The sequence below is a fragment of the Talpa occidentalis genome, unplaced genomic scaffold (genome assembly GCF_014898055.3).
Source record: "Talpa occidentalis isolate TD23 unplaced genomic scaffold, MPIMG_talOcc4v2.1 talOcc4.12, whole genome shotgun sequence".
NCBI lineage: Eukaryota > Metazoa > Chordata > Mammalia > Eulipotyphla > Talpidae > Talpa > Talpa occidentalis.
The window spans coordinates 81438385-81451611 of NW_023601212.1; the positions used below are offsets into that span (position 1 = coordinate 81438385).

Here is a 13227-nt window from a genome sequence, read left to right on the forward strand (position 1 = left end):
GACCCAGAGCAGGCACACAGGGCAGTGGAGCCAAGCAGTGGCCACCCAGCCCTGCAGTGAGGGGTCCAATGCTCACTGTCATCAGGACAGATCAAAGGGCTTGAAGGTGGGTCACCGCCTCAGTGGCGTCAGGACCACCCACTCTCACTTGCCAGATGAGAAAACTGAGGCAGAGCAAGATAAGCATCACCAACCAAGCCACCAAGCGGCCAAGCCAGATCCCAGCGCCTGGGGCTAAGTGGGCAGGACTGGGTGAGGCCAGGGAGTGGGACCAGTGCAGGGAAACCCCACTGACAGCTCCTAGTCCTTGGGGCTCCTGGGCTGTTGGAGGGGGCAGGAGGGTGTTACACCTGGGAGAGAAAATTAAACAGAAAGGGCGAACAGGCCTGACTCAGGGACAAGTCAGCGTTTAAACAGTGGCCAGCACAGCATGTCCTTGCCCAGAGGCAGAGGTCACCTGCCAACCATGCCAGGCGGCTGTGGAGGGGGCATGTTAGTGCCTTTTTTGTAGCTTCGGTTTGACTTGTTTTTTGTTGTTGGGTTTCTTTCTTTTACTTTTCTTTTGAAAGCCATGAACGGGTACCACCTTTTTAACTAAAACATGAAACTAGAAACCTGTTAGTAGCTCTTACCAGCTGGCGTGGGAGGCCCCAGAAGCTGGTGGCTGTCACGTGAGTGTTTCTGTGGGTCAGGCCTGCTGCTCCGTTCCCTACCCTGAGACACGTGAGCATTTCCAAACGCCTCCAGGGCTGTCACTGGGAGGAAGCCTTCTGGTAGTCACCAGAGCCAAACTCGGCCGCTCTTAGTGTACAGTGCTGTCACGGCCTGCTGGTGCTCGGCCCCCTTCTTACCACCAAAGGCTGGGAACTGCTGGACACAGGTTTGGGGGCAGGGTCTAATGCCCATTTACACCTATACACATGCATGTTCATACGACACAGCCCATGTTCACACCCATACGCATGCACAATCACACACACGTTCACAGCCACACGTGCACACGAGACCCGCATTCATACACATGCATCCACACCCACACATTTCACAAGCATATCCACACCCACATTTGCATATCTACACTCACTCACTCATACAATCATGCCCACAGGTGCACATTCACACCCACGTATACACCTTCACGCCCATACATATGTTCAAATGACTGTGCCTTCATGCCCACACACGTGCACAGTATTGAAGAGGTAACTCATGAGCTCCACAGCAGGGGCAGTAACAGTAGTCAGTGGCTATGGACAGATGGAAAGGGGGTTCCATAGCATCTGGGTATGAGAGGCTGGAGGGGGAAAGGCCTCCGGCCAGCCAAAGGTAGCCTCATTCATGCACAGCCACCTCCCCCAGGGGACTGACCACCATAGCTCGGGGGGAGGGCACTTCCATCCCATCCCTGCTGCACAGAGTCCAGTCAAAGGGCAGCAGCAAGGACAGGACCCATGTCCAAGAAACCCCAGGGCAAGATCCTTTAATGTGAGAATGTGTCCTGGGGCTCAACGGGTACCCAAGGTTGGGAGGGGTACTCGCGCCCTTGGAGGGATGGCAGATGGAGGGCCAGGTCTCTGCTTCATCCTCAGCCCTGCACAGAAGGGAGCCAGGTGTCCAGGCAACTGGGGTTTTGCCTTCCTCTCCCTGTCTCTACCAAGCTTCAGGAAGCTCTTTCTAACAGTGAGGACAGGGAGGGACCCCATTCTGCCATCTATGCCCCAGGGTCTGTCTGCCCATTGGGGTGCTGGGAAGGCCTCATTAAGCTCAACAATTTGGCAGGGGCAGTGCCACTTCTGGTTCTGAAGCCTGGCACATAGTGGGCACTCAGCAATGTGAGGTCCCCCTTCTCCCCCTCTCAACCTTGGAGGACTACAGCAACTTTCTCTTTGGCAGGACATTTTTATCCCTGAAAGAGGACAGCCTTAAGCAGCAACCCACTGGATAGCTTTGTGGGGGTCCCTGATGCTGCCCAGAAAGTAGACAGTGGGGCTTATACCGGCCTCACTCAATTCCTGCAGAGAGGAGTGAGCACCTTCCCAGTTCACACAGAAGGGCACTAAGGGGGGAAGATGGCAGGGGGAGCTGAGGGCCCTAGTCCACCACTGCCAACAAGCAGAGCCTGCCCTCATTGGGTGCAGGAGTCAGGCATGAACCCTGCACCGAGTTGAGGTCAGATCCCCTGGGTACAGCCTCCTCATGACATTCCCACACTCTACGCCTCTTCCACCTCCCCCTTCTGGGCTGGTGTCCCCTGTGCTTCTCCCTGGACCCATTCAGAAAGAGAATTGGAAATGTTTGATCAGCATCTGGACTCTGACCAAATGGAATTTTCCATCTGTGATGGAAGTGATGTCAGTGCTCGGTCAGTGAAGCGAGCTGCTCAAGCACACATCCTGACCGCCGGCCACACTGCTGGCTGCCAGCCACCTGAAGCGTCAGGAAGGCTCTGGCTTTGCGTTGTCACACGTGCACCAAGGGGCCCAAGGCTCACCCACACATCCCTGCCCCACAGTTGTTGTTTTCTAGGCCTGGGCCACCCCAGCCTCTTCAAGGCCCCTGCCCAGAGTGTACCTGCTGAGGATACCCCTTGTCATGTGCCCACTCTCTCCTACAGGTCCTGAGGCCTCAACAGCCCCCACCCATTTTGGAAACACCTATACATCAAGAGCTTGGTGTCTCAAGTCACATCCTGTCCTGATTCAGGTCCAGGCCCAGGTCCACAGCTCAGGTACCAGTGGGGGTGGGTTGAAGGTGGGGTGGGAGGCAGAGAGGGGCCAGGGTGGCGGCAGGCAAGGTGGGTCTCAGGCCTCTAGACCTTCACAGTTGTTCCAGGGTCTGGGCACCTTATCTCCTTGAACGAGTCCTCACTGCCCCCTAACATGTAGCACAGGCAGGCTCCTCCAGGATGTCCAGGAGGCCTGGGCCTGAATCCCACTCTGTGTGAGCCTTAGCACCTCATGAGGATCCCAGCGTGGCTCTCTGCACAGGTGAGCAGGGGGAGACCAGGTCAACCCCAGGTTTACTGGCAATCCGGGTACAGGGGACCCATCAGCCAGCTGTGGGAGGAGAGGGCCCCTGCAGTGCCACCAAATTTTACTAACAGCCTGTGCAGCGGGAGGCTCAGCTCCACTGCACGGAGAGGTGTGAGTGCTAAGTTGTGACCCTGCCTCTCTTGTGCCCCTCTGCTGGCCTGCTCATGCCTGCTCCACTCCCTTAGCCAAGCCTGGACACGGCAGGTCAGCACACGCACCTCACATGTACACCATGGCAGCCTTGGCACCAGCACAGGACACGTCAAGATGCCCCAGATAGCCAGTGCAGGCAGGCCACACGTGACCCTGGCCAGCACATCTGTGTGCCATCTGCATGATGGCTCCAGCTGCGCATCCTCACAGCTGGGGGCAGCACTGGGTGGCAGCCAGCAGGGGCACAGTGGAGCACACGCCAGAACCACAGACGAACGCCTGCTGAACATAAGCCCCTCCTGCTCCTCCGTCTCCCAGGAGAGCCTCTGTGTCCTTTGCAGCTGACACTGAGAGCTGCCCCAGCCACTCTACCCCTCTGCTCCAACTGTGGGCCACCATGGCCACCAACAGGCTAGGAGACGCCACAGGGGCTCTGATGGGAAGTGAAGGCCTACAGCTGCCCCCAACCCTAAACCAAAGGCTATGTCCCCAACACCCTGCCATCCTGCCATAGTGGGGCCTCCTTGGTCAGGCTACTTGTGGGCAGTCGTGTGCACACAGGCACCAGAGCTCAACAGGCAGTAAAAACTTGGGGACTGAAGTCCAGGAATGACTCTTATAGGCTCCAAGAAGTCAGGGGTCTTGCCAAAATCCAGGGGTAGTGGGATGGAGCCTGAGGTCCCATCACTGCCCATGGCACTAAGGACCAGCGAGGCCTATGAGCCCACAAAGGTGGAAGTCCCCCCTCCCTGGGGGCTACATCCAGCAGGCCTTCTGCACTTCAGCTTGGCTACTGCACCCTCCCCCCCACCCGCCCTGCCCTTGCACACCTGAGAGGGGTTAACAAGGAGGTCAAGGGCAGGACTTAAAGGGGCAAGCCCAAATTCTACCAAGCTATGTCCTGCCCTATGCCCTGACATCCCGGGGTGGAGACATGACTGAAGTGGGGAGGCGGGAGTCACCAGACAAGACACTCCGTCCAGGACCAGGTCTGAGTGCAGAACATCAGCATACAGTGTCTGCTCAGCACCACTGACACTGGGCACTGGGGTTTGGGGCATAACAGAAGTCAAGGCTGGGCTGGCCCAGTGTCTCCCAAGATCCCAGAAGTGCAAGTCTGGGAGCTCAGAGCCTGACGCAGCCAAGCAGAAGACCTGGAGGTGCAGAAACTTTGGGGAAGAGTCCCTTAAGCTGCCACCTCAGGGTCAGCAGGCACCATGAAAGTGGGGCGAACACTCTCTGAGGATGGCATGAGTGGAAGCTTGCACAAGGTCAAGGCCACAAGCTGGTGTTCTGCTAGGTTGCTGACAGCTAAGACCAGGGAGGGTCAAGTCTGAACTGCAGCACCTGGCAGCAGAATGAGGGGGCCCAGGCACATAGGGCAGGGGGCAGACAAGAGGAGTGGCCCTCCCTACTACCTCTGGGGGTGTTACACCCCAGCCCCACAATTCCCAAGGAAGGGCCCTCCTACAGAAGAAACCAGATGGGGGAGCCCTGGAGGTTGGCAGGGCTCCATATCCCAAGGCACCATCTGGAAACCCACACGTGTCTTGGCTGGAGCCCTGGGCCTGGGACAGAGAAGGGGGGTGGCGGGCAAGTGCTGCCACAGCTCCTCAGTGTCTGGGGTCCCCAAGCGGGAAGGGCTCACACTGTGCAGTGCTGGCCATCTGCCCTGGCACCCACTAAAGCCTGGCTTCACACACCAGAGCAGCAGGCACAGTGGCAACCACCCTCCACCTTCCAGTCTGAGGCTGGGAGGGAGGAGGGGTGTGGTCTAAGACAAACCTCCTGGGGAAAGTTCTGGAAAAGGCTACCCTTGCCTGTTGGGCCAGCCTGAATGGGTGCCGAGGGCCCGGCCACAGGGCCAGCAGAGTTGGCTGTGCAGCCCATAGGCCCCCTGCCCCTCCAACACACTTGGCAGTGGCTCCCAGATGCCGGCCAGAAATTAAAAACAGATTTTCCGTGGAGCTGGGCTTGGGTTTCATGAATTCCATGACGGTGAGCTCCTGGCTGTGCCTAGAGAGAATGCAGTCAGTGATCAGTCGTGCAGGGGCCCAGGAGGGCCCCCACTTTCTGTTCAAGTCCCCCTATCCTAAGGACTGAGGTGTGGGTCACTGGGCTGCACAGGGACACACTCCCACACACCCTCAAGTCCTCACCTGGTGCACACACCTTCACCTCCAGGAATCATAGAGTTCCAGAGGCAGGATTTGGGCTGAAGCTCTGGTTGGTCCCCAGCCCCCCACACCCCCCTCCGCTCCCAGGCCAACCACCCATCCTGCCACCTTCCGGGCCTGGAGGGCAGGTAGAAAAGGCCCCGAGGCCCCACCCCAACACCAAAGAGCTTGCTCAGGAGCGTCCCTTGCTGCAGCTTGTGTGTCTATTTCTGGCTCAGTGCTCCAATACCACTCCCAGTGTGACACCTAGAACATTCCTCTGTTCTTTACCAGGCTTGTCTTCAAACGCCTCTCCACCGGACACCTCTGGTGATCCAGGGCACAGGCTCCAGACACAGCCAGGAGTCACCAGACAGGCTTGGTCACATCATCAGGACAGAGCCAGTCCCAGGACTGGTCTCTACTAGGGCGATGGGGGGCCCAGACTCCCAGCTTACATGCTGGGGACTTCTGGAATGCCCTGGCAGTGAAAGACAAGGAACCCAGTCTGGAGTGCACAGCCAGAGCAGGCGGAGCTGGGCAGGATGGCACTATGGGTCACACCCTGCTCAGAGGCAGAAGAAAGTGGTCACTCAGGCTTTGGGCAGCCCAGCCTCAGCCCACGCCCTCGGCAACACAGAACGGGCCCAGCCCTACTAGGTGCCTTTGTGGTAGAACAGTCTCCTGCGGCACACTCACCCCTCAAAACCCTCCCACCCTTCCTGAGAGAACCTCAGCCAGTCTTCTCTGGGGAGAGAGGCAAGTCAACTGAGGGGTGAGGATGGCATGTGTGTGCAAGTCTGTGGGTGCCTATGTGTGCTGATCCCAGGTGTGTGAGAAGCTACAAGTGTGTGCATTGGCCCAGCTGGGCACATAAAGAGCCCAGGCTTGGGGCAGGAAGTGGTGGAAAGGATGGCATATGAGGGGCCCCTTACAGCCCCTGTCTAAGCCTGCCCAGCCTACCTGCAGACCCTGGCTCCACTCTGCCCAGCCCTGCCCAGGGAGCTGCTCAACACCTACCCCGCCCTGCTCCCTGAGGGCACATCCAGTACCCAGATGACTTCTGGTTCCAGACAAGGCCTCCTGGTCAGCTCTAAGTGCAGCCACAACCTAGCCCCTTGCACTGGGTGTGGGGGCCCTGGCCTTGACTCCAGCAGCTTCACAGCCCTGTCCAAGGGCAAAAGGCACCTGCCTCAGCAGATGGCCACTGTGCTGAAGACCCCATGGAGGCACAAGATGGCCTGTCATGAGTCCTGACCCTTCCCAAGACCACAAGAAGCTCCTTAGCACCATGTGAGGGTCATGTGGGTACTCCGGCCCAGCACAGCGTGAAGAGTGGGTTCCCTGCAGACCCCAGGAAGCATGGTCAGGCACTCCTTGATCCTACCACACTCACCGCCTATTCTCTCTCACGGCCCCAACTTCTTAGGGCAGCATACAGTACTTCCTGTATCTGTGCACCCAGAGCCTGGACTGCAGATTTGGTTCCTCTTCCCCAGCCAAGGCCTCAGCAGAGCTGTCTGTGGGGGGAGGAGGTCTGGTCCCTAAACGCACTCAGCCAGCAACTGCTGGAGATTGGAGGGAGGAGAAGGGGGGAGGGGTGTGTGTGCTAGGATCCTCCCCCACCCTACCCTTTGGCTGGGAAACTGCACAGAGAGTGAGCTCCTGGCTGGAGCCATACCTCCCAGTCCACCACGCTGTCCCTGTTGGCCCACGGCCTCAGTTCCTCTTCTCTAAGGACAACTGTGCTTACCTCCCAGGGTCATTGTATGGCTTCCCAGAAAAGTAAGAAACAAACAGCATAAGCCTCTCTGGCAGAGGGGCTGTGACGTGGGGGTCAGAGTCACAGAGTACCCCCACCCAGGACCTGGCCAAGAATCCCTGGCTGGGGCCAGACAATTGCCATCCTTCTTTGTATGTCCCCCAGGCAGAGCAGTACAGTGTTGGGTTGGGCTGGGCCCCACCAAATTAGTGGGCAATGCCTGCCACTGCCTTCTCAAACCTTGAAGAACAGGAGACCCCAAGCTGAGCCAAGTGACATGGACCCAGGATGCCACGTGGAGGATGCGCCAAGTTTGGTCCCAACACCTACACCCAGCAGGTACAGATGTGGTAGAAGCAACCAGCTGCCTCACCCTCCCCTAGCCAAATACAGGCACCTGACCCAGGCTAGGCCAACTGCATTCTCCCCTGGGACTCTGGCACAGGCCAAGAGGGACAGCCAAAGTCAATTTAGCCCATAGGGCTTCCCTGCTCACTCATGGGCCCTGTACCCCAGAGTCCAGCTTGTTAGCTGCCAGCCACACAGGAGATGCTCTAGAAGTTCCCACCAGCTCACAGTGCCCTGTCATGTTTGCCATGTTTCTTACTTGCCACCTCAATCCTGACTAGTACCATGGGCTCCCAGGTAGGTATCAAGAACCAAGGTCCCAAACACATGATGTTTAAAAAGCAGGTGACAAAATGGTACACAGTGTTATTCTGCCCCTGAGAGGCAGCTACCCCACAAGTTTAAGAACATGGGTAGAAACACAGCTGGGCGACTATTTTGGTCTTCATGTTCTTTCTTCTTTTCCATGAAAGTGATTACTTTTGTAAACTAGAAGACATGTGATAAAGGCTGTTTTAATTTCTTTGGATATGTGGGGATGGTGACAACAGGACAGGCCCGCCCGCTGATGTGGTTGGCTACTCTATCTCCAATCTAGGGCCAGAACCATGGTGATGGTTCTGGAATCACAGCTTTAGACCAAGGTACTGTGGTCTCTTACTAGGAGACCAGCAGCCCCTGAGGGCGAGACAACCAGAGTTTAAGTCTCCTCTTCGTAGCCATCCAGTGCTGAGCTCAGGCACTGAGAGCTCACCACCTCCTGAACGTTCAGACTGCAAGGACGCCCTTATTTTGGGATGAGACTCAGTCTTCTTCCCACCTCAGAGCTTTAACATGTGCCTTTCCACTGCCTGTAACTCTTTTCCCTAAAGTCTCCACATGGCTACTTCTGTCTTATCTCTAGGATCTTGATAGAAACACCCAAGTCTTAGGGCTCTAATGGGAAATGAGCCCTACACACCAGGCACCCATCTGATCTGAGGGCGAGCCCATGTGCCCACCACATGCCAGGCTCCAGGCAAGTCTCAGCCTTCCTGGTGTACCCAGTCTGGTTCCTGCCTCCATAATAGTTCAGGTCACACCTCCTACAGGAAGCCTTCCCCACTGCTGCGTCCCCCTAGGTCCTGTTCTGACCTCACCACAGCAATACCTCACCAGGCCCTAAATGTTCTGCCACTTGCACCTCCACCCCTTGTACCAGTGGAGAGAGAGCAAGCAAGATTAAGAGAGGCCAAGGGTAGGAACATGAGCTTGACAGGTGTGGGGAGGCTAAGTAGGGGATGTCAAGAAGGGTAGGTGGCGGTTGAGGGGGGAAGACTCCTCCAAGTGAAGTTCAGGAAGGTGAATGGACTAAGGTAAGGTCACACAGGAACCCAGGCACCCACACTCCAGCCTGAAGAGAAGGCTCTGCTCAACCCTCAGCAACCCTTGCCCAAGGCAACCATCACCTTGGAGCACAGACTGGCCTCAGCCACATCAGGACCTCAGGCCCCGACACTGGGCCCAGCTTGGCTGTGTGACCACCAGGGAACATCCTCCCTGCTCTGGGTCTACAATTCTCCCCTTGTAAATCAAGACCCTCAGTCACTCAGTTGCCCCCATGTGGGCGCCAGGCATGTTGGCAATGACCCAACCCGAGAAGGCCCTCTGCCTCCATCCAGCACTCGCCACCACAGGTCCCATCGGCCGCACAGAACCCACAGTGAGAGCCTGCTACTCGGCAGATATCACGGCCCTCAGAAGAAAGATGCAACGCCCAGGGAGCCCCTCTCTCCAAGATGGAGGCCTAGGAATATGGGAGTTTGACACCCTCAGTCCCAAGAGAAATCACAAACCATTAGGAGGCAAAATCCCATTCTTGCTCTTGCAGAGGCTCTGAATACCCCATGTGGGGCCAGACACGAACACCAACTTCAATTTCCTGCATTCGCACCTCTTCAGGGGTTCAACCATGAGGGACCTAGGGCTGAACCTAGGTTGAACCTAGGGTTCAACCATGAAGGAACTATGGCTCCTAGTAGGGCAGACACAAGAGTCCTAAAGCAGAACTCTGGCCCTATCACCTACTCACTGTGTGACTGTGAGCCTCAGTCTGCTAAGATGTACAGAGATTACTGTCTCATCTCTCAGCCTTGACTGGAAAGGGTTAGTGACACAGTACCTTGAAGAGGGCCTGGCCCATGGGGTTTTCCAGTGGGTTTCACCAGAGCTCCCAATAGTGGATGGGTGGGGGGGGGAATATTAAAGAACAAAGGCTGGCATCCCCATGCCACACATACCCCTATACCAGGCCACACTTTACCTGGTGTAGGGGGGTAACTGCCAGACTCCTACTCAGGTGGGGGCTGGACACAGGCTCCCAGGCCAAGAGGGGGTGCTCTAGGAGGATGAGGAGTCCATCTCCCACCAGTGAGTCGGGGTCAGTTCCTCCCACAGCTAGGAATGCTTCACCAGGGGAGGCCCATGCCAACCCATTACCCAGCCACCCAGGAAGGGAACTCCAGTCTACCCCACATCCAACACAGCAGGAGATCGGCCCTACTTCCCTATTGCAACCCTCCAAAGAAGGTTGCCCAGCCGATTTCAGAATAAGGCAGTGAAGGCTCAGGGAGATCAAGCACTAGCACACAAACACAGCACAGGAAGGCAGAGGCAGGATGTAGGCCTAGGTCTTGCTCTCTCCACAGCCCCTGAGCCAGGAGAGGAGGCGGCGGGGGATGGAGACAGGCTGGTTTCCACACCGTGAATTATTCAGTGGCTAATTCTGCTCCATAGAGAGGAGGCAGGAGAGTGAGTCAGAGCCCTCCTACAGTGCAAGAGGGAACAGTGCTCATAGCTGGCCTGGGGCAGAAACCAGGGGCAAAGAGCCTTGTGGGAGGCCTGGCCACCCCCTCTGAGGTCTCCACAGGCTGCAGGCATCAGTGCCTGCTCAGTCCTCACTGTGAGTCTCTGAATCCCAGCCCAAATTCCAGCTCCAGGCGAATCCCAGCATCAGCTGCAAGGCCCATGGGAAGACAGGCACCCAGAGGGCAGGAGGGATGGTAGCCATGGGCAGGTGGCAGCCCAAAGGCCAGCAGGAAAGTTCCATGCAGGTCACAGACATCCAGGTGCCCCTGGGCTTCCCTGAGGCTTCAAAACTGATGAGTGGCAGAGAACTTTCCTAAAGTAAAGCAGAGCCCTCAGGATAGAGGTGACAGATCCATCACACAAAGTTCCTCTGTGGGGAGCCCAGAGGAATGGTGTTGTCCCCACACTAGTTGGCCCTCAGGGCTGGGCTTCTAAAATGTGGGTATGCTGTCTCTGGGTGTGCCCAGGCCAATCCCTCACCCCGTTTCTATTCTGCTTAGAAACAGATCAGCAGGGCTGGGGGGACCAGGTGCCAGGTAAGCACTGAGGCTGGAAAGCGACATTCTCCTCTTAGAGCTGGGGTGACCAAAGTGTCCTCATCCTCTGATTCAGTTCACCTCCACAGGGGACAGAATTCTGAATAGATGTGGTGAGAAACAGTCTGAGGAAAACTGGCTTCCCAAGCCATCCTGATAGGCAAAGCTGCTCTCACCCGAGCTGGGACCCTGCAATAATTGACAAAGAGAAACCCAGAGTGCAGTTCTTGGAATCCGGATCCCCAGGCAGGAAGGAAATGTCTACAGCCTGGTCGCCTGCCCTGTCCTCAAATGGCAGTGGCTGGGCCACAAGGGTGGCAGTGAGGCTTGACATGACAGACCCAGGGCTCCAATGGGAGAGCCTGGTCATTAGCTGAAAGGGCTGAAAAGGGCCCCCGGAGCCCTCCAGTTCTGCTCTGGCTCAGCCCCTTGCCAGACTGCCACATTGAAGCCCATCTTTTGTCCTGTGGCCAGACCTTCCACCCACGGGGCATTGGAAGAGGGTCTCTGGGCAGGTTGGTGTCATCATACTGAACACAGCCCTATGTGTAAATCCCACAGCCTGATCATCCAGCAGGGGGTCATTACTGGCCAGGGAGGGCTGGCATCTGCCCAGGCCACTCAGCCACCAAAAACCTGGCAGTGAGTGGGATTCTCCAGTTGGTGGTGAAAGGAGAGGAATCCCCTCCTGACTGTACCCAAAGCTTTCCCAGCCTCAGGGTCCTCCTGATAGGGGACTCTGACCCACAGCAGCCCTGACTGACCCTGTGATAGACAGAGTTTGGGCAAGAAATGACAGCAGGCAAAGTGGGCTCCACGGAGGGGAGGGAGGTGGCTTCACATAAACCCAGCAAAGAGGGCTTCAGTGACAGCACATCAAAAAAAAAGCTGAGGATTGTGGACGGTGGATGATGATGATGATGATGATGTCTCACACCTTGGGGAAAGACCCTCAAGAAAAAAAAGTGGGGGGCTGTGACCCACGAGAAGAGGAGCGGTGACCCTCAGTGGGCGTGGGGGAGACTTTAGACCCTCGGGAAGCAGAGGAGGTGAGCGACCCTCGAGGACGGGGACTCACTGACGCACGGAAAAGGAGGGGGCCATGCCCCTCGATGGGGGATGGGGAGTCTCCAGAGCTTGGAAAGGAATAAAAGGAGACCTGGCCCTCGCGGAGAGGAAGAGGGCTCAGAAGAGCGGGGGGCCGACCCCTTCGGGATGGAGGCCCTGACCCCAGCCCTGACCCCGCGATCCAGGGAACTCGTGTCACCTGCTGGTAGTCGGTGTCCTCCGGCCGGAACTGGCTGCTGGTGGTCTCCCAGCGCAGATCGAAGTGGGGCAGCCGGTGGAGCAGGTTCGCCCACCAGGGCGCCGCGTAGCTGACCCCAGCCATGGCGGGCCGGCAGCTCGGCCGCGCGGCCGCAGCTCTGGGCTTCCTGGCTAGCCCGAGGGCGCGCGGCTCAGAGGCCCGTGGACCCGAGCCTCGCAGCCTGCATAGTCCACCAGCTCCTGGGCCTGGCCCGGCCCGGCTCGGCCCGGCTCGGCCCGGCTCGGATCCGCTCGGCTCAGCTCGGCCGCCCGCGCCCGCCGCCTCTTTGTTCGCCGCCGCGGCCACCGCCGCCCCCCGCGCGCCCCGCCCGCCGCCCGCCGCCCCGCCCCCGCAGCTCCATTGGCCTGACGCCCACAGGTCACGCCCCCGGCTCGCCGCTTCCTCCGCCCTCCGCCCCGCCCCCAATATGCCATTGGTCTATCGCCATTCGGTCCCGCCCCCTATGCCCGCCCGCCCGCCGCCGGTGGACTTTTGGCCCCGCCCCGAGCGCGCTCCCGCCGTAGGCACCGCCCCCGCGCCGCCATTGGCTAGCTAGACAAGGCCCCGCCCATGAGAGGCCCGCCCCCTGCTTAGAGACGCCCCGCCGGACGGGCCCCAGCGGTCTGGGGCCCCGCGGACCCCGGTCCCGGGCTAGGGCCTCTGGGTACGCAATTGTGGGCGAGGCCCGCACGCGGGATGCACTAGTAGCTGCACTGTACCGGGCGCTCACTCCGTGGTTCGACCGCTGCACGTTCAGTGAGCTTTTGGCCTGGGGACCCGGAATGTGTGGGCCGGCCTCCCCAGCACGCGGCGGGAGATGCCCGAGCTGTGCATCTGTGACGTGCAGGTCAGGTGGCGTCAGAGCCTATCTTGGAAACCCCGAGCTGTGTGACCTTTGGCTAGTTACTTAACTTCTCTGTGTACCTTGTCCTGCGCTGTGAAAAGGGGTATAATGGAAGCACAAAGTACTCAGAACACCCAGGTATGTCCCGGTAGCAGTGTGGAGGAGGATTATCAGGTGTATTCAGTCCTTCCCTAAGGGAATGGTTACTTCTTTTGTCAAGATTGAAGAGAAAGAGCCCTGTCC

General features: G+C 58.1%; 1 protein-coding gene across 2 annotated transcripts in view; it reads right to left on the reverse strand.

Annotated features, from left to right (window-relative positions):
- TTYH3 (tweety family member 3) overlaps positions 1–12287 on the reverse strand; it is a 30791-nt gene extending 18504 nt beyond the window's left edge. The window contains exon 1 of one of the 2 annotated variants that reach the window (XM_037507042.2): positions 12102–12282. In XM_037507042.2, coding sequence (XP_037362939.1) covers positions 12102–12224 — 123 coding nt within the window. In that variant the 5' untranslated portion in view covers positions 12225–12282. Of the gene's footprint in view, positions 1–12101 lie in introns of both variants that reach the window. The other variant, XM_037507043.2, reaches the window with a different exon arrangement.
- Between the last annotated feature and the right edge of the window lie 940 nt (positions 12288–13227).